Genomic DNA, 21849 nt, shown 5'->3' on the forward strand with positions numbered 1-21849 from the left:
TGGCCTGCTGGAAGCCTCTGCCTGGAGTGTGAGTCCTGATCACTGCTAAGGTTCCCCCTCTTTCCTTCCTGTCCCTGCCCTCCCCTTCCAAGGCAGGATTCGGGAGGAGTATTGTTTAATTGTCCCCAAGTAGACAGAGCAGTCTTGACCTTTCCTTAGCTGCCCACAAGCATGGAGGGAAACAGCTTATCTAGCAAGAGAAGTGACAATAATGGTGACATTTGTTAGCACTCAATATGTGCCAGCCTTAAGCCATCATCTCACCCAGGCTTAGGTCATCAGGCAAAGGTGAAGAGTTCCTTCTTACTGCATGCCTTCTAACTCTCCCTAAGTGAAAAAATAGCTTTCTTAATTTTAAATGAAAAAAAAAATGTGTTATTTAAAACCAGTATTAGGGGAACTTTCTCTTTAAAATGGCATTTGACCAAGAGTCTTCTCATTTCCCTCTAAAATACATAATAACACACAGAAAAAGGCAAAACTGACAGCAGCAGCAGAAACCAAGACAGGTAGTAACTCAACTGCCAGAGAAATTTTACCGACTACCTGTAATAGTCATAGAGCTTAAGTCAGAAACATGATTTGAAGCAAGCACATGTCTTGCTTTTTGAAACAGAACAACAATAAGAAATTGGTAAAAGGTCCTTTAGCCTTACCCTGCTTTTTGCACTGTTGACTCAGAGACCTAGTGTCTGAGTCAATCAGCAAACTAGACAGGGATCCCCTTTCTTCAAGGCATTGTGTTTTGAGATAGCTGTGTGTCCCCATCTTTACTCCAAGGGTGGACTCCATTCAGCTGGCATTGTACTGGGCTACAAGGTATTTAGGACTCAGGAAACAGAAAAGCAGTAAAGAGAGGATGTCATCAGTTGCATCCCAAGAGGTCTGGTCCCACAAAGGAAGAGCAATAAGCAGGAGTAGCAAACACAAGGAGAGCAATGCATTCTGGGACCTAAAGATGTTCACATACTTCAGGCATCCTGGAACAGGAAACTCCCTACTAGACACATAGAGCAGTATAGGATGAATGCAACTGAGCCAGTACTGTGTATATCAACGATAGTATATCACCAGCATCTAAGAGGATACTTATCCTTCAATTTTCCATGGCACAGAGATCTTCCTACTTTCTATGTAAGCTTAGGTAAGCTTTTTCATTCATCTGTTTATTTATTCACAAATATATATTATAGGGTCAAGCAGTTGTGGCAAAACATAAAAGATTTTACCTGAATAAGCAGGTTCTTATTTTACCCATGTCAAAGTAGCTTTTTTACTTCATTGCAAGCATCATTCATTCATTTGCCTTCTCACTCATTCAACAAATGTTTATTGAATGTCTACTGTGAGCCAAGCCAGCACTCCGTAGGTGCTGGAGATGCTGTGGCCAGTGATCCTCCTTCAAGGAGCCAAAATAAGAGAAATAAATGATCTCGCAGAGGCTTATGGGCACTACTGGAGCACAGAGGAGGGGCACTAGGACAGAGACTCCTGTTGTCAACCAAATGCATTCTCCCCATTGAACAGAATTGTAGCCAGGCACGTGGCTCCCCAGTCAGACTACATTCCCCACCCTTTCTTGCATCCGTGTGTAGCCATGTGTGAATTCCTGCCAATGGCATGTGAGTTGAATCCTATGTGCCACCTCTGGTCAGGCCTTAAGATCTCTTCCATGCCCTTCTCCTGGAACCCAGATATGGTGGCTACCGAGCCTCAGCCATGCCAATGATGACAATGCTCTAGGGGAGTTGGCCCTAAGGGATGGAAGAACAATAATTTGGAAGGAACCTAAGTCCCCAAGTGACCTTGAGGAGCAGAGCTGACCTACACCTTTCACACTGTTAGAGGATAGTGAAACTTTTTGTTCATTAGGCCATTGTATTATTGGGTGTATGGCAAGGTATCAGCACTAAGTCACTATCAGGTGTAACACTTTAGCTTAAATCAGTTCACGTGAGTGCTTTCCCTGAGAACAATGACATAACGTATGACTCTAACAGACCAGAGGCCAGAAAGTTAAGAGTTAAGAGTTGCAGTATATGGAAGAACACAGGTGTGAAGGAATCAAATCTGGTGTGCTCACACTGGGTTCCTAATGTACACCACCTTGTTCACTGCAAGGTTTGGCAATAAAATAGAATAATATCAGTGATGTCCTTTATGATGCTTTCAAGGAAAGTTAAGTAAATGGATAAGCTATGTCCATTTTAAGCTTTTTCCCACAGTTTTGGCCCTTGTTGCCTTCCATCTGCCTGCCAGCAGACAACACCAAATGAACTTAGCGCAAACAAAGTATTTTCCTACTTAAAAATATATTTTAAATTACAGAAGTGGCCCGTGTTTATTGTGAAATAAGCTATATAGAGGATGTGATGTGCAGGTCACACTTCCCCATTCCCAGGCCATTCTCAAGGAACCTCAGTTAAATATTTGGTGTGTCCCCTTCTTTCCTTTGACCTTTCCTGGGAGGCAATGTCAGAGTGGGAGCTGAAGAAGAGTGGGGCCTAAGAGGTGGCTGATGTGGTTAGAAAATTGGTTACGTACAGGGATTGAGCAAATAAGTAATTACACTGAGGATAATGTGAGTCAAGCTTCTCATTGTTGGAGAAGGGAGTTACAAAAGCAGATATGGGGTGAGGAGTTACAAAAAAGGAAAGCAGGGAAACTAGAGGGAACCTGAGATGTTGGGTTGGAGTTGGAGGTATTAGTGTGAACTCATAATTTTCAATATATATGTACTTAGATACACAGATATAGCTATATGTATTATATGCATGTGTACTTACCTACGTATGTGTTATATCTGCAAAAAGGGCTTAGAAGCAATGACATCCCAAAAGGAATGAGCAACCAAGCACACAGATCTTAGTTTCTAAATCCTAACTTCCACTAAAAGGAGAATAGACTGATCCCTGGGCTGGGGCTGGGAAAATTCAAGAAGAGCCTTCCTGGTACAAGTAAGAAAGTGCACAAAGAATGAGGAGGTCATATGAAAAGGACAGAGGAGCCAGCTTAGAGGGCCTCCCATAAGCCAAATCTGGGACAATTTGAGCATTAAAATAATGATGTAAATAAATTATATCCTGTGAATAAAACAGAAATTCATGAGCCCATGCTGACATAAATACAAAATGAATAAATAAATGCGAAGAAAGGAAAGTTCTTCTTCACAGTAGAATGCCAAACATTTGCCTCTAATCATGGTGCTGGTTGACTCGGGTAGGAGTCAACAATGGATGAGAAGGAGTATCTCCTCACAAAATATTTTATTTTTATTTTTATTTTTTGAGACGGAGTCTTGCTCTGTCTCCCAGGCTGGAGTGCAGTGGCGCGGATCTAGGCTCACTCAAGCTCCGCCTCCCAGGTTCACGCCATTCTCCTGCCTCAGCCTCCTGAGTAGCTGGGACTACAGGCGCCCGCCACCGCGCCCATCTAATTTTTTAATATTTTTTAGTAGAGACGGGGTTTCACCATGTTAGCCAGGATGGTCTCGATCTCCTGACCTCGTGATCCGTCCGCCTCGGCCTCCCAAAGTGCTGAGATTACAGGCGTGAGCCACCACGCCTGGCCCACAAAATATTTATCAATTTATGGTGAAAAAACCTGACACCACCACCTTGACCAGGCGATTAAGGTTAACATCATCAGTGGTGGGGCAGATCAACCTCAGGTACTTCCTGATGTGATGCACCGAGAAGAGCCCAGCATCATTTATATGGAGCCCCTCCATGAAGGCATGGCTGGGGTCTGGACATGAGCAAATAGTGGACAGCCCCAGGTCGAGGGACATACTACGGAATGAAAGGCCCCTACTCTTTTAAACTGTCAAGGGCATGAAGACAGGACAAGATGGAGGAAATGGTCCAGAATGAAGGAGAATAGAAATATGACAACAAAATAAAACTTGTATTCCTAGATTGGATTCCAACCGGAAGGGAAAAAGACATTGTTGAGACAGCTGGTGGTACTTGGATGGGGTCCACGGATTGTATGGTAGCACAGTACCAATGCTTACTTCCTAGTTTGAGTGGTTCCTAGTTTGCGGTTATGTGGGAGAGAGGCCTTGTTTAGGGGGAATACCCACTGGAGTATTTAGAGGTGATATGACAGCATGTCTGCAACTGAAAAACTTAAAAAAAAGAATAGATCAATGGATGCAGCGAGACGTCATTACTGTAAGGGAACTAACACAGAAACAGAAAACCAAACATTGCATGTTCTCACTTTATAAGTGGGAGCTAAATATTGAATACACAGGGACACAAAGATGGGAACAATAGACACTGGGGTCTGCTTGAGGGGGAAGTAAGAGGGTGGCGTGGGTTGGAAGGATACCTATTGGGTACTAGGCTCACTACTTAGGCCACGGGATCATTCGTACACCAAACCTCAGCAACACACAATTTACCCACATAACAAACCTGCACAAAAGTGTAGAAAAAATATTTTCTCAGACCAAAAAAAAAAAAAAAAAAAAAAAGTATTTCTATGCTTGGAAGGAAGGATTTTACAGAAGGCTTCCAGAAACATGTCTGATTTTCAGGTGCAAGATCAGAATGTTCCAGTTATATTGATAACCTCCAGAGAAACAAACTCTCATGAGTAATCTAGTCAAAACAGAAGATGTAGCTAATTATTTCTAAAGTACTAAATTGTACTCCACTATTAAACAAGTTTGGGATCGCTATTTTCCAGCACATTTTCTGAAGTAACAACTGTGTTCGGCTGTGTTGACAATAAAGGTCTGTGTGGAAAAGGGGGAAAATGAATAAAGCGATGTATCCCCTCCACCCGCGAAAAAAGAAAATAGTTCAAATAGAATGGAAAAAGAATAATGAAAATGAGAATATTCACAGCGAGAAGGAGGGCAACGGAGCAAACGTGAAAACTTAGTAAGTAGAGAGCGTGGCGAAGGGGATACAGGAGCTCTTAGAAACTCTTCTTGCCATTTTCCCCGCAACTTTTATTTCAAAACGAATTCTTAAAAAAAAAAGTTTTGTGGATATCCATCACATTTTTCTGTATAAACATATCCAGAAGCTCAGGCCCCAACCCAGACTGATTAAATGGGAATTTGGGGGACTGGAACCGTCGCATGTGGATTGAGAAAAACACAATCACCACGCTCTCGGCGGTTCCAGTGTGCAGCCGGGGCTGCGCTCCAGCGCTCCCGAGTCACACCTGTGCGGCTTATTCAACGCGATGCCTGGACGCAGCCTCCAGAGAGGAGAGGAGGCCGGGATTGGAATACTCAGCCGGAGAATGGGTGCAGGTGGTCCAGCTCCCGCCCCCGCCCCGCCCCCGCCCGGGCCTCGTGCGGCCCCGGGTGCGCAGGTGAAAGCCCGGCCTCAGCGGCCTCGGCCCCGCCATGGACCCCGCGCCCGGCGCCCTAGATCCCCGCGCTGCGCCGCTCGCGCTCCTGGGCGCCCCGCAAGCCGAGGTGCTGGAGGACGTGTTGCGGGAGCAGTTCGGGCCGCTGCCCCAGCTGGCCGCTGTCTGCCGGCTCAAGCGGCTGCCCTCGGGCGGCTACTCGTCCACCGAAAACCTCCAGTTGGTGCTGGAGCGGCGGCGTGTGGCCAACGCCAAGGAGCGTGAGCGGGTGAGGGGTCCCCAGGGTCGATGCCCGTTCCCCCCTTCCCTGTTTTACCACCAAACACCTGGTCAACACCCAGGGGTCCGCTCACCGCCCACCCCACGCTCGAGGCGACTTCGAGCTCCCGAGGCCTCCCACGCCCCCAGCTTGTCGGGAGAATGGCAGTGGCCTCCTTCCTCTGCACCTCCGTGCAGCCGCTCGTAGGCGGCCGCTGCGGTGGCCGCCTCGCCCGCTAACCCTCCAGGATTTGTGCAGGACGCGGGTCCGGGAGGGGACAGAGGAGGGGCCCTGACAACTTCAAAAATGTCTCCCTGGGCAGGTGCTTTAAAAGCTTCGCGCCCAGGGGGTGCGCTTTCATCTCACACCTTAGGCGCTGGTGGGTGCTTGGGCCGCGCAGGGATCCCCTTCGCTCCTTTTTCTTGCTCTCTGCATCTCGGCCTTGAAGCACACACGAGGGTGAGGAGAAAGGGGGGCCTGACGGAAGTGACTTTTCTTTTTTAAAGTGACGAAACACGACGTCCCAGCGTGCACCAAAGACTCCCACTCAACTCTGTCAAGACAGAGTGACTGTTTCCCAGTCGAGTCGCAGCAACTCGCAAACGGGAAGGGTCCTATGGGCCGTGGTTGGAGTGGCACCTGCTGGTAGATTTTACTATCTCTAACGAAACTCAGCCCCAAACTTGGGAGACATGGTCTCCTTCCTAGCGTTTGCAGCCTACGGGTTTGGTTGCAGCAGAGGCGAATCCAGGAGAGGGAAGGGTGAGGGGTAGAAGAGGGAGGCAGAGCGCACGTTCAGGACTGGGACTGAGGAGAGAAGTTCCACCCGGGACTGTTCCTAGGCCTTTTAGAAATGTCCCAGTGAATCAAGTAGGAGCTTTGCAGAGAGAGGACAAGTGGAGAAAGGATGACAGGAGAGTAGGAGACTTCTCTAAGTCTCCTACTTTTACCGATACTAGACTCTTGACGGACAGAACCCTGTGATCTGACTTGGTGGCCCTATAAAGAGGTTATGATCTAATAGTTTAAGTGGTCCTTCCCAACAGGAAGGACTTGTCTTCTCCAGAGAATCAGTCCTGGTTTTATCCACTAAAACACGAATGAGCTTTATTATTCTTTATAATGATAAGGTTAACACACTTGGAAAACACAGAAATGAGTGAAGAAGTTAAGAGACACAACACAGATAAAACTACTGTGAACATTTTTGTGTATATCCACCCAGTCTTTTTCTAGTTTTGTGTATTCATATATATATATATAATTTTTAGAAAATTGTCATTCAGTACATATTTGTGTAATTTTTTCCACTTGACATCAAAAGCATTTTCTTATATTCTTAAGTATTCTTTCAAAGAATAGTTTCTGACTGCATAGTCTGTCCAAAAATGGACCATAATGTATTCAGTCTCTTATTGTTAGGCATGTTTGCTGTTTGTAGCTTTTTACCAGTACCTATCGGTGTAACTCTATGTGCGTGTCTGATAATTTCCTTAGAATAAAATGCTCCAAGTGAAATTACTGAGACTTAAGGCATATACAATGGAATAGCTTTTGATACAAGTTGCCCAGTTGCTTTCTGAATAGGTTTACTAATTTTTATCCCTTCTTACAGGTTTAGGACTGTTCTCTTTTTCATGCTATCCCTTATCCTGGGTATGATAAAACAAAAATGTTACCACCTTGATACATAAAAAATAGTATCTAATTTCTGTTTTAGTCTGTAGTTCTTTGATTATTAAATTCTTTTTATACACTGACTGGTTGTTTTATTCTTCTGTGAATTGGCCAACTATGTCCCTTGTCTGGTTTGCTCCAGGGTAGGATATACTCAATATATATTGGCTTTGTGGCATAGTGGGAGCCAGTTCTCCCAAGGCCTGTGTCTCCCAGGGGGATGACCATCAGAATTATAGGCCTTCAGAGACAGGGATTAGACTCTGGAGAAGAGAGAAAAATAAAATATGAGGAGACTTTGAAGTCTCACCAACTCTCTGGATTCTCACCCTTGCCTCTATATCATTAACTCAGTGGGGAAAGAGGTTGAAGAGCTGATGGCTCAGTGCTTGAGTTGACAAGTATTTGTACATTTGATTCATCACCAGCAATACCACTTCTTGAGGACTTTCTATGTGCCAGGTTTGGGTGAGGTATCTTACGTGTACATTATATCACTTAATCACACCCCCCAAAAAGCTTTAAGATATTTTCCACTTTGCAGATGAACAAACAGGCTTAGTGATGTGAAGTATTCCACACACTCTTGTAAATGATAGACCTGGATCTTAAACCTGGGTGTAGTTGACTCAGATTTTAGCCACTCCTCTACTGCCTCCACATTATGATACAGCAGGTATGCTCTCAAAGGAAGAGGAGTGAGGTCAGCATGAACACGAACACACCTTGCAGCCCATCTGCCCACAGTACCAAGTTTATGCCATTCCCTCTTCCTTTACTGTGAACTGCACTGCTGGTGGAGCACTGACTCTTTGGGGCATATGCCTGTTTAGATTTGCCACTCAGATAAGGAGGCCGTGGAAACAACCCCCTTCTGTAGCTTGGGGAGATATCTATACAAATTCGCTTCTCTGTGTGTTACTGTGCCTTTTTGTTTTCTAGATAAAAAATCTCAACCGTGGTTTTGCCAGATTGAAGGCACTTGTGCCATTTCTTCCCCAAAGCAGGAAGCCCAGCAAAGTTGATATCCTTAAAGGTGCAACTGAATATATACAGGTTCTCAGTGATCTTTTGGAAGGAGCCAAAGACTCAAAGGTAAAGGTGTAAGATTTTAGAATAATGAGAGCCACCATTTATTAGGCCTTTTCTATGTACGAGACACTGTGCCAAGTGATATATGTATACTTTCCAGTTAATGTTTATAACCTCTAAGCTATTTTTATGACCTTTATTTGACAGAGAAGGAAACCAAAATATAGTTAAGGCCATACAGCTATGAAAAAGTCAGGACTGGGATTTGAACCCAGAGCTACATGAGCTTTGGAGTTGAGTCCCTGACCATCTATACTTGCCTATGGTCACTGTCCAGGGCACCTAGCTCCTGACTGTTGAATCTCTGATAGGATTTCTACAGCTGGACATAGGAGGGGGCTTTCCTAAAAGCACTTTTGTTGTTTCCCTACAGTAGAATGCACATCAGACAGGACACAGGAAGGAAGAGATGTTTCTTTTCCCCAAGGGACCTCTCTTAGGAGAGACCCTCCCTGAGGCCAGCTGAAGAGCTCAGCGATGGTCTGGTGATACCAGTCTCATGGGGTTTTGCAACCATTCAGCAGGAATGACACAAATGTCCCTGTAAACTGTGAAGTATCATAATGTCACCACCATTATGAGAGTGTCCATTAGGCAAAGTAAAGTGTGGGCTGGTTTTATGGACTTGGTCCAGGGAAAGGCAAACATTGATGGGCTGAAAATGAATCAGTCATCTGGGGAGACAAAATAGGAAGAGAGAAAAGGCCTTAGAAATGAGCCCTAAGCAACTCTGTTGGTAGGAGGAAGGAATCATCATTAGAATGTGGCAAGAAGGTAGAGGAACAAGATGGAGTCATAAAGTTGAGGAGGAGAAAACCTTAGGAAACTAAAGGTGAGGAGTGTGAGAGGTTACAGAGAGGCTGAAGAAGGCCAGGACTGGGGGAAGCACCATGTCTAGCACTTGAGATGTGAAAGAGAATTGGGCTGGGCATCAACTTGGAGGAGATTGAGGGTGCATGATTGGTAAATATCTGGAATCCAAGCAGATTCAGAGGAAAGTGGCAAACTTCAAGTCCATTTAACCTAGAAGCCCGCCGGGCACGGTGGCTCACACCTGTAATCCCAGCACTTTGGGAGGCCGAGGCGAGCAGATCACGAGGTCAGGAGATCGAGACCATCCTGGCTAACACGGTGAAACCTGGTCTCTACTAAAAATACAAAAAAATTAGCCAGGCGTGGTGGCAGGCACCTGTAGTCCCAGCTACTCAGGAGGCTGAGGCAGGAGAATGGCGTGAACCTGGGAGGCGGAGCTTGCAGTGAGCTGAGATGGCGCCACTGCACTCTAGCCGGGGCAACAGAGTGAGACTCTGTCTCAAAAAAAAAAAAACCTAGAAGTCCGAGAGTGGAAAGAACCACCCCCCACCCCACTCCCTGCACCCGCCGCCAAAAAAAAAAAAAAAAAAAGGCAGAAAAGTTGTTAGATAAAGTGAAGGTCTTTCCTAAGTAGAAATTTGATCATATTTAGGAACAGAAGGAGAGATACTAGAGAGAAAAGAAACAATTATCCTAGAAATTTGGGGCAGAAATCTCCAGGTATATCATAGTGCCTTTGAATATTTTTTTCTTCTCCATTAGTCCTAACCAGGTGACTGCTAGGAAGCTACATTCTGCAATGGCAGGAGTGGATTGTCCTGTTGGCCAAACTGGATGGTTGGGTTTTGATATGGTCACAGTGTTTGGACATGTGCAGGTGGCTACCTTAGCTTTTTCTTGCATGTTAATTGTGTAACAGAAGTGCTTTGTTCATTGTAAACATACCATCTGTTCCATGCCATAATATTTTTAATGCAGTTACCTATTGCATAACATTTTAAGATTATAGGAGAACAAAAATACGGTCAATTGAACATGCTTTTCTCTCCATAATAACTTAAGCATTGCCCTTATCACTTAAATGAAACCTCATCAGTTAAAACTTTGAAATATATTAGTTTAAGTCGTCAAAATCTGTCTGTCATATTATACTGTTTGACAACTAAATATGGTTTTCAGAAACAAGACCCAGATGAGCAGAGCTGTAGTAACAACACTTCTGAACCACATATATCCTCGGCAAGACAGCTATCAAGAAACATCACCCAACATATCAGCTGTGCTTTCGGCTTGAAGAATGAAGAGGAAGGGCCTTGGGCAGATGGTGGCAGTGGTGAGCCGGCACATACTTGTCACCAGAGTGTGATGTCTACGACTGAAATTATCTCCCCAACCAGAAGTCTGGTAAAATATTCCTTCTTAAATAGCCATACAGATATCAGAACCTTAAAATGTATACTTTGAGATATGAGTCATTTTTCCATGCTAAAACATGATTAGAATAAGATAATTTAATGAAAGCCTTTGGGTGGGGCAGTGGGCTTTACTAGTTTGGGAGATGATTTTGTTTCTAAATTAACCAGTAAGCAGCTCCAGGGAAGGTGAAATTCCTCCAGAACCAACCAATACAGACCTAAGCTTATCTTTTAAATGATCCTATTTAACCCCAGAACCACCCAATACAGACCTAGGTTTATCTTTTAAATGATCCTATTTAACCCATCAAAAGGTTTTCTGGACTCTATAGTCTCCAGAAAAAGAAGTAAGTAGCTTGCCATACATAAAGATGCATGCTTTTTTTTTTTTTTGTGGTGGGGGGTGGTGCTGGTTGTAAGATAACATTTTAAATGAAATAAGAAAGGACTCTATTGTATCTTATTACTTTGTCAACTAAAGAGACAGCTGGAAGTGGCAGCATGCTTCTCCAAGTCCAGAAGTGGACTTTTTGCCCTTGCTGTGAACTGGTATTCATAAATGAGGCCCCTGCTCTATCCTAAGCTGCAACACAATTACTATTGAAATAAGAAAGGTATATAGGAATGTGAAGTAAGCATGCTGTAACAAACATGTTGCATGGTATGATATAAGGGACAGTGGGGGCTGTGGAGTCACAAATGGTGGTTGGAGGGAGGCAGTTTAGGGTAGCAGTTGAGAGTAGGCTCTGGGAACAGACTGCTGAGGTTTAAACCCTGTTTTTACCACTTGCTAGCTGTATAATCTTGCATGAGCTACTGAATGCCTCTAATCCTCAGTTTCCCCATCTGAGCAATGGGTATAATAATTGTACCTACCTTGTGTATAAGATAACTAACTCCAAATGATACCATGTCAGCAAAGTATCTGGCATAATACCTGCCATGTCACTTGGATAGATACCAACTTTTCTTGACTCATGAGCAATCAACATTGATTAGTGAGCAATAATGAGCCACAGGTATTCTAGCTCTGTAGCCAGTGTTTTGAGTTTTCTCACTCGGCTCTCACCAATATTGTGCTCTGATTTGAGGTCCTACAGGCTTCCTGCTGGCTGGTGGGGGCAGGGCAGGGGTGGGGAGAGCGGCGGTGGGCGGCCTTGGCTTCCATTTCTGATTAGATTAATGTGTTCTAAGGATTCATTTGTGCATATACTCAGTCTAGATTTTCATATTCTGACCACTTGAGATATAAGATTTCCCTGGCCAGTCGACCCATAGGAGACAGAATTCCTGTTGCTACTACATGAGCTGACATGGAATGACTAAAAGCAACAACAACTAAAGAGTGGGGCCAGGTGCGGTGGCTCACAATTGTCATCCCAGCACTTTGGGAGGCCGAGGTGGGCGGATCACCTGAGGTCAGAAGTTCGAGACCAGCCTGGCCAACGTGGTGAAACCCCATTGCTACTAAAAATCGGGCTTGGTGGAGGGCACCTGTAGTCCCAGTTACTCACTCAAGAGGCTGAGGCAGGAGATTCGCTTGAACCTGGGAGGGGAGGTTGCAGTGAGCTGAGATTATACCACTGCATTCCAGCCTGGGTGACAGAGTGAGATACCATCTCAAAAAAAAAAAAAAAAAAAAAAATGACCTGAGCTAGACCTCGAACGTGACTATCTAAGAAGAGTAATGCTTCTGCAAATGCTAGTATCAAGGTGAAAATCTTACTTGCACTTAATCCTCATTGATCCTTGTCAGGTAGGTATCATCATGTCACTGTCATGGTGAGCTACTTGGCTACACCTTCCTGCCAGTCCTGTTGGACCTGGGCTGGGACAGGAGCCTCTGCAGTAGCAGAGCAGGCCTGTGCTTGGCAGTACTAGTAGCAAGTACATATGATGAGAGGTCCTTGTTTTCCAAGGATAATTGATCCTGGGCATAGGCCGCGTATAGTACACTAATTTAGAGTGGGGACTAACGTTTCCTAGTAAAAGCCAGAAATGTTCTGACTGGAATTTCCTTCAAAAAAGGGAATAAAACACCTAATATTTAGTCTTTTTAGCCAACCAAGTTTGTTGTTAATTGAAGAGTGCTAATTTGTAGAATGAACTGGGGAAGACTCGACGTTTGAGATTTTTATAGACAGTGCATGCCACTTCTGTCAAGTATGACTTCTGAGGCCTGATTGTAAAGAGTGCCATTTTTTTGCAGAAGCATTCTAGTATTTCATCAGTTTTGTCAAGGATTTTCATCCTTTCACATTCAAATCATTTTTTTTTTTTTTTTGAGACAGAGTCTCACTCTGTTGCCAGGCTGGAGTGCAGTGGCACCATCTCGACTCACTGCAACCTCTGCCTCCTGGGTTCAAGTAACTCTCCTGCCTCAGCCTCCTGAGTAGCTGGCTCACACCACCACGCCCAGCTAATTTTTGTATTTTTAGTAGAGATGAGTTTTCACCGTGTTGGCCAGGCTGGACTCGAACTCCTGACCTTGTGATCTGCCCACCTCAGCCTCCCAAAGTGCTGGGATTACAGGCGTGAGCCACCATGCCCAGCCATTCATTTTTAAAATTAAAAAAAATTAGTCTGAAACAATAGTCAACTTATAGAAAGGTTGCAAGTGCAGTACAAAGAACTTTTTTCCTGGCACATTTGAGGGTCAACCTGATGTCCCATCACCCCTAAGGCTTCAGTGTACATTTCTTACAAACAGGACATTCCCCTGCATAGCCACAATGCAACCACTAAGTCTGGGGATTAATGTTGTTGCATTACTGCCATACAATCCTCAGGTCCCATTCAAGTTTCACCAGTAGTCTCAATAATGTCTCTTCTAGCGAAAAGACCCAGCTGAGAATCATGAATTACATTTAGTTGCCATGGCTCCTTCAGTCTGGAAGGAGAGTTTCTTGGTGCTTCTGTGACTTATAACCATGACACGTTTGGAGATTACAGGCCAGTTGTTTTATAGAGTGTGTCTTGATCAGCATTCGTCTGTTTCCTTTCGATTAGATTCAGATATGCATCGTCGGCAGGAATAACAAAAGTGATGCTGTCATTGCATCCTATTACATGGGGCAGATTTTGATTTATTCTATTTCTAATGATATTCACTTTGATCACTTGCTTAAGGTGGTGACTGCCAAACCTTTCACTTTAAAGTTAAACTTTTTCTTTTGTAATTAATATGTATTTTGTGAGGAGGTGCTTTGAAACTATGTAAAGATCTCATTACTCATTAAACATTCCATATTTATTTATCAAATTTGTAATTTGGAAGTAATTATAGATTCACAGGAAGTTGCAAAAATAGTACAGAAAAGTGCTGTGCATCTGTAGCCCAGTTTTCCCCAATGGTTGCATCTTCCATAACTATAGTATAATATCAAAACCAGGAAACTGACATTGGTACCATGTATGCATAGTTGTATGTTGTTTTATCACACGTGTAGATTCATGGAATCACCATTGCAATCCAGATGCAGAACTGTTCCATCACCACAAATATCTCCTTCATGCTGCCCCTTTATGGTCACACCCACACTCTGCTCCCAACCCTCCATTCTTCAGAACTCCTGGACATCACTAATCTGTTATCCACCTCTATAATTTATCTTGAGAATGCTATAAAAATGGGACCATACATTATGTGACTTTTAGAGATGGTCTTTTTCCACTCAGATGATGCTGTTGAGATCATCCACATTGTATAAATGGTCTGTTCCTCTGTTTTTTGCTGAGTAGTCATCTGTGGTGTGGATGTACCGCCGTTTAACTGTTCATTTAAATATTTTAGAACATTTTGGTTGTTTTTATATAGACATTTTTATATTAGTATGAGCTCATGGTTTTTTATTTAATTCAGTGGATTATTATATACTATCATTTTTTATTATTTTATTGCTCAAATTGTCCCTACTGTGGCCAGCGAAAGCTCCTTAATCTGGCAACCTTTCTGTTTGATGTGTCATCATAATTATTTGATCATTTCCTTTTTGGCAGAAGATGTTCCAAGCTCATCTTGTACTTCTCTATCCCAGCCCTGGAATCAGCCACTTATCTGAGGATGCCCCTGTATATAACCCATCTCCCATCTCTGTTGCCATCCCCTCACCACATGGCTGTTCTCCTCACCCCCTTGAACTTTAACACTCATGGCAAGCTGTACCTCCGCAAAAACCTCCTTCTTGGCTCTGACATTCCACGCAGGTCCCCTCATTTGTGGATTCCTCCTCTTCCTACTCTGGCTAAATCACCTGCACACACGAGTGCCTGGCCTACTCAGCTCGGGTTTCTCTACTCCATGCTGAACTGCCCCTTTCCATGGACTTCTTACCCAGCTTGGGCTCCGAGTCCCCAGGCCAGGCCTCCACTCCTTTCATGGGGCTGCCGTTCCCATCCTGATTGGGCTCTACCATGTTTGCACTAGACCACACCCGCCGTGTGAACATGCCCCTCATCTGCTGGGTCTCTGATACCCTGTGCTGGGCTGCCTCTGTATGTGGGTGCCATCTCACCCTGCTTGGGCTCTGATACCACTTCACTTGGGTCACTGCGGCTTCTCACTGCCTGCGACCCAGCTAATGACATTAGTACTGAATCGTTTAGGAGGGAGAAGAACTTGCATTTTCTTTGAAGTACCTACTGTGCAGCCATCTTTCTGGCTAGTTTTCTCTTTGTTAACATTTATCTCTGAGATCTTTAATTATATGTGAGTTGAGCAATTATTCAATATCACCTTTATTAACTTTATAAAAAGCTTGCATTTTACAATCAGGAACCAGGGTGGGCTCAAGATAAAAAGGGTCCCAGGAAGTGATGCTCAGGCTGACCTTTATTTGACAAAAGGATCCTCATAAAGGTTCAGCCCAGCTTTCCTGAAGGGGTGACTCCATAAGGTTTCAGGATCCCGTCCAGACTAGAGACCTAGTGACAGATAATGTGGCTCATTGGACAGAAATGCTCATATCCAGAGGAGCTTAAGATTTGGGAGGCAGGCCCTCTCCAGCTTCAGTTTGCAGGAGTGGCACCCTTTTCCCTGCCCTTGATGAGGACCCGGGGAGTGGAATCCTGGTGGTGGCAGGGATGGGCATTGTGGGGGATTTGGAGATGGGGTCAGAGCAGGCTGTGCAAGATCAACAACATTCCTGGGAGGCAAAGTCCCGAATGAAGTACATGAGAATCTGCTGATGGCAGGGATGGAGATTAACTTCTGGGGCCAGAGCAGGTTCACTCAGGGAATGAATTGGCAAGTATTCGTGCAGACAGAGAGGGCCGTGAGCCATGTGAAGCCACACATTGTGGTGTTGGTAGGGAGAAAAATTAATTTCAAGGTCCAGGAGAGGCCTGTTTAAAATTAGAGCTTCAAAGTGTAGGTTTTTGCCATATTGGGGTTGGCATTGCTAGATGGCAGGGTGTTCGCTGTCTTGCCATTGTATATTCCTTCTATTTGCCACCTGTGGTTATGGCTTTGGCATTTCATATTATGCATGGCTCTAAATTTTGTTCAGAGTTGCCAGTGACACTGTAGAGACCATGTCTGTAGACAAAGACCACCCTCAGTTTTGGAGTGAGATGCCAAGAGTGCTGGGGCTTGAGGGCCTTTGGAAAGGGACATATGGAGAGACATAGTATCTGTTACAGGGGCCTTGGTATGGTGCCAGTGTATACTTCCAAACTCTGGCATGTCATGGGAATGTTCCTTGAAAGAGTTTCTGAGAGAAAGAAGCCTGTGTGGATGGTGGACTCCTACCACCCCTGTTGCAAGTTGTGGTAATCTGTGAAATTAGTCACTGGGGACATTTCTTCCTATAGCATTTTAAGCTCTGAAATGAGATGGTTTGGCTAGTTGGGATGAATTCATTAGCACCTTGGGAAAGCCCTGAAGCCTCTTTCTTCTGTCTTCCATCTCACATTCCCCCAGGTAGTGGCTCTATGCGATGGTAAAACTTCTACCACAGTAAGTGATGGGTCTCGCTTTGCTTGAGAAGCACAGTCATCTGCCCTGGGGTTCACCAGTAGCCTATGGGGCATATTCTGATGAGATTAGTCAGCCCAGCATTTTCCAAAGTTGTTTCCCTTTTAATGGGGTGGGTGCCTTCTGGTTTGTCCCAGTCCTCCCCACTGCTTCCTGCACCACAGTAGCATATTTCACCTGGTAAGGTGTTGGGTTTTTCTGCCCTGGTCTAAAGGCACAGTGGCTCAGAGGAAAAGCTGCTCCCGCGACTGCATTTATAGCCCTGGGATTTTACTCTGCTCTCTATACTTCGGGGATTTAGGGGCTGGTGCTCTGATGGTGCCTATGCTTGTGGTTCTCTGGGACTTTGGCAAGGTGAGCCTTGCTTTTCAGGTTATCATAGGAACAAGGACTGAACTCTAAAGCTGAGTGAGCAAGGATTTCTCTTTACCCCATCTTCCTCACCAAGCCTGGCTCAGTGGGTGGAGGAATGTACTTTGGATAATACGTCAAATTCTGCAGCCACACCGCCAACAATTGGAGTGTGCCTGCCTTAAAGACATTAAGCAGCAAACTGGGTTTCTATTCTCCAGACTACCCTCTTCTTGGACCTTAAACTCTTTGGCTTAGATGAGACCAACAGCTAATTTTTAATGAGCTGTGACAATAAAGACAACATTTATAAACTTTGGCAAGTTTTTCTATTCTCATACTTAAATATTACATTTCTGAAATTTTCCAGCTAATTCTTAAAAACAAACTAAAACAAATGTTCTAAAATGCAGTAGACTATAGGCAGGATATAGTCATTCTTTAATCCTTCAGGTAAATATATATGAATTTGTCTCAAGTATAAAAAATTCTAAATATGTAAAAAAATTACAATTTATTTTAAAAACAAAGCTTCCAAAGCTAGGTCTGAACTATAAAAGAAAGGTTGATCACTTGTATAGTGGAAAGACTTGATCAAGATTAGAAAAAAAAAAGCTACTCATACATATTTTGTGTCAGAGACTGCTCCTGGCAGTGTATACATATTAACCTATTTTCACAACCACCCTGTGCTATACAAACAATTATATCCATTTTACATGTGAGGAAACTAAGGAACAGAAGTAACTTGCCCAATATCTGCAAGTCAATGAAGTGTTGGGGTTGGGAGGGATGTGGGTGATAGTGTTAAGTCCTTTTTAACCACTTTCGTTCTAACAAAACTCAACTTTGAAGTGTAAAGGAGGATGGACTAGAAAATAGATAAATGTTTAAGGCTAAGTTAAAGCATTTGATTGCAGTGCTTTACCATCCACAGTGATATACATAATAGGTTTCAGTATCCAAAATGCCTGACCATGACTTGAGCGGCTTTATTTTTCAGTCATGGGTTTATTTTTTCTTCAAGTTGAGAGTTTCAGAAAATTGAGCAGAGACAAAATGATCTTGCCACGTTAGTAAAACCACTGATGGAAATACACTAAAATCCTTCCAATTTCTTTTCCTTTGCAACTAAAATAAAGAATTATCATCAGGTACATAACATTGTGTGCCTGTTCTTGATTTTTCTATCACTGGCATGTTTATGTGACGCATTAGGTGGGACAATTTTTTTACTGTTGGCTACTATGTTCTCAGTTTTTTGTTCTCATAAATGTGACAAATAACTGATGTGTTTAGCCCTTTCTGTATTTTGTATTGTTTTTGCAGGATAGATTCCCAGAAGTAGAACTGCTGAGTCACAGGTAGGTCATTCTATAACTTCATGCATAGTGCCAATTTATAACACCACTGGCTGTATAATAAGAGTGCTAATTCCATCACATTCTTAGCAATGAGCTCTATTAAAAGATGGAATCTTAATGGGTAAAAAAGTGGTATATTTAAATTTAAACATCTTTGATTACTAATGTAATCAATTTTTTGCATATTTCTTTATTGTATTTCTTTTGTAAACTGTTCTTATTTTTAATATTTATCATGGAATGTTTTCTCTGTTTCAGACTTCCACAAGTATGAAAAATGAAAAGGCCCAGGGTTACCTTCTAGAGACAAATAAATGCAGTCTTGAAAGTTTTGGAGTCTCTCTTTTTTTTTTTTTTTTGAGCTAGAGTTTCACTCTTATCACCCAGGCTGGAGTGGCACAGTGCGATCTCGGCTCACTGCAACCTCCGCCTCCTGGGTTCAAGTGATTCTCCTGCCTCAGCCTCCTGAGTAGCTGGGATTACAGGCATGCGCCACCACGCCCAGCTAATTTTTGTACTTTCAGTAGAGACAGGGTTTCTCCATGTTGGTCAGGCTGGTCTCGAACTCCCAACCTCAGGTGATTCAACTACCTCAGCCTCCCAAAGTGCTGGGATTACAGGAATGAGCCACTGTGCCCCGTGGGAGTCTCTTTTTTAAAAAAGAAATTTTGTAGTAATTCAGAGTTTAACAATTACCCTTTTAAATAGCCTTGCCTCTCTCAAGTTTACTCCACTCTACCTTCTCCTTAACTTCATGCTTTGAAGAAATAGGCTTCAGGGGTTTCAGCCTTTGCTTCCAACTCATTATCATCCTCTGGGGACCTTTATCTTTTTTTCATTGCTTTGAGAAATAAGTGACTGTTACCCTTCCAATAGAAATTAACCTTAATAGAAATGCAGACTTAAGCTAGAAGAGTTGTAAACATTGGCCAAGGGGAGTGAGAGTTTTCAAGGGTTTCTAGATACCCAGCTAAGGCCAAATGGCACCTTTTGTGCAAGGTAGACAGCCAAGCACCTTGAGCACAAAGACTTCGTCTTTATAACAGTTGCTCACAAAGACACAGTACTTATTATATGCTGGATTCTGTTCTCTATGCTTTCCATGTGTTAACTTGTTCTTACAACAAGCCTAAGATAATGGCATAATTATCCCCGTTTCACAGATGGGAAAACCAAGGTACAGAAAGTATAATTAGCTCAAGCTGCCTTAACAAATACCATAGACTGGGTGGCTTAACAACAGAAATTTATTTCTCATAGTTCTAGAGGCTGGAAAGTCCAAGATTATGGTCTGGCATTGTTCAGTTTCTGATGAGGGCTTTCTTCCTGGCTTGCAGATGGCTGCCTTGTCACTGTGTCCTCATATGGCAGAGAGAGAGCTAGCTTTGGTTTCCCTTCTTCTTATAAGGGCACCAATCCTATTGGATTAGGGCTCCATCCTGATGACTTCATGTAATCCTAATATCTCCTAGAGACCCTGTCTCCAAATACAGCCTTATTGGGGGTTAGGCTCTCAATATATGAATTTTGGGTGAACATATGCTGTTCATAGCATTCTGTCCCTAGCCCTTCCCCCAAATTCATTTTCTTATCACATGCAAAATATATGCATTCCACCCCAGCAGCCCCCAGAATCTAAACTCATTCTCACATTAAAGTACAAAGTCTCATTTAAATATCTTCTAAATCAAGTATGGGTGAGACTTGAGCTATGATTCCTATCTTCCTCCAGCTGTGAACCTCTGAAACCAGACAAGTTATGTGTGTCCCAGGCACAATGGTGAGACAGGTGTAGGATTGACATTCCTATACCAAAAAGGAAAAATAGGAAACAAAGTGTTAATGGGTCCCAAGCAAATCCAAAACATATTGAGGCAAATTCCATTATATCTTAAGCCTCAAGAATAAATCCTCTTTGCTTTGATGCAGTGTCATCCTTGTGGCTTGGCAGGGTGACCTTCCCTCAGAAACTGAGGAGGAACTCAGCTCTTCTCCTGCCTGTGCCCCCTCCTCCAAAACACACACACACACACACTGAGTGGCAACCCTGATCTCTGAGTTGCCTTTGGGGTCATTTCTTTCCTTTGCTTAAATAGTGCATGTTTGTAGCCAAATAGTGATATGGTCTAGTCCTATAGAATCTGAGAAGGCTGACAGCTTACCTTCATTCTTTCCCATTTTCTCTGTCCCCTTTCTTTCCAGCTATCAGTTTCTTTCTGGTATAATCCCATCGGTATTCCTGGCTTCAGCTGAGATGGATAATTAAGTATATGAGTCACACTCATGATCTGTTTATCAAATGGTTGCTCAGCCATACCCTTAGTGATCTCTTCAGAGTAAGCTTTCTCAATTTTTGCAATATGGATAGGTTAAGAAATTTTCCAAGTCCCCAAGTTCTGGTTCCTTTTTTTTTTTTTTTTTTTTTTTCTTTTTAAGACAGAGTCTCTATCACCGAGGCTGGAGTGCAGTGGCACAGTCTTGGCTCTCTGCAACCTCCACCTCCTGGGTTCAAGCGATACTCATGCCTCGGCCTCCCGAGTAGCTGGAATTACAGGCATGCACCACCATGCGCAGCTAATTTTTGTGTTTTTAGTACAGATAGTGTCTCATCATGTCCGCCAGGCTGGTCTTGAACTTCTGGCCTCAAGTGATCAACCCACCTCAGCCTCTCAAAGTGCTAGGATTGCAGGCGTGATCCACCACACCCAACCTCTGATTCCTTTTTGCTTTTGATTTCTTCAGTTTATCTCATGTTTCCCGAATTTTACTATAAGCAGTAAGGAGGACCCAAACTGCACCTTTAATACTTTGTTTAGAAATCGCTTCTGCTAAATATTTCATTTTATCACTTGCAAGTTCTACCTTCCCAAAAGCACTAGAATGCTATTCAGCCAGGTTGTTTGCCACTTTATAGCAGGATCACTTTTTATTTTTCTTGAGATGGGCTTCACTCTGTCACCCAGGCTGGAGTGCAATGGCAGAATCTCAGTGCACTGTAACCTCCGCCTCCCAGGTTCAGGCAATTCTCATGCTTCAGCCTTATTTCTACCAACATTCTGTTCCTGATTATTCTCTGAGAAGATGAATGCTTCTCTCCAGCTCTCCTCTTTTCTTCCTGAATGCTTACCAGAAATATCTTTAACATCCATATTTCTACCAACAGTCCCTTTATGGCAATCTAGGCTTTTTCTAGCATAAATCTTAAAACTCTTCCATTTTCTATCAATTACGTAGTTCCAAAGCCACTTCTAGATTGTTAGGTATTTCTTACAGCAATATCCCACTCTTGGTACCAAAATCTGTATTGGTGGTCTCGAGAGAAAAAGAACCAACAGGAGATTATATATTTATTGCAAGAAATTGGCTAATGCCTTTATGGAAGCTGAGAAGTACCAAGATCTGCAGTGAGCAAGTTGGAGATTCAGGAGAGCCAATAGGATGGTTGCAGCTTGAGTCCAAAGGTCTGAAAACCAGGAGAGCCAATGGTTTAAGTGGGAGTCCAGAAGCCACCCACACTAGGAGGACAATCTGCCTTACTTGGTCTGCTGAGTCAAATGTTAATCTCATCCAGAA

General features: G+C 43.4%; 1 protein-coding gene across 1 annotated transcript; it reads left to right on the forward strand.

Annotated features, from left to right (window-relative positions):
* The first annotated feature begins 5365 nt into the window (after window positions 1–5365).
* Window positions 5366–18607, forward strand: FIGLA (folliculogenesis specific bHLH transcription factor). Its single transcript, XM_002811911.2, has 5 exons — window positions 5366–5599; window positions 8210–8362; window positions 10352–10576; window positions 18242–18276; window positions 18535–18607. Exons 1-5 carry the CDS (start codon window positions 5369–5371, stop codon window positions 18548–18550), a joined length of 660 nt encoding a protein of 219 aa, XP_002811957.1. The 5' UTR covers window positions 5366–5368; the 3' UTR covers window positions 18551–18607.
* The last annotated feature ends 3242 nt before the right edge of the window (window positions 18608–21849 follow it).

Source organism: Pongo abelii, chromosome 12, assembly GCF_028885655.2.
Source record: "Pongo abelii isolate AG06213 chromosome 12, NHGRI_mPonAbe1-v2.0_pri, whole genome shotgun sequence".
NCBI lineage: Eukaryota > Metazoa > Chordata > Mammalia > Primates > Hominidae > Pongo > Pongo abelii.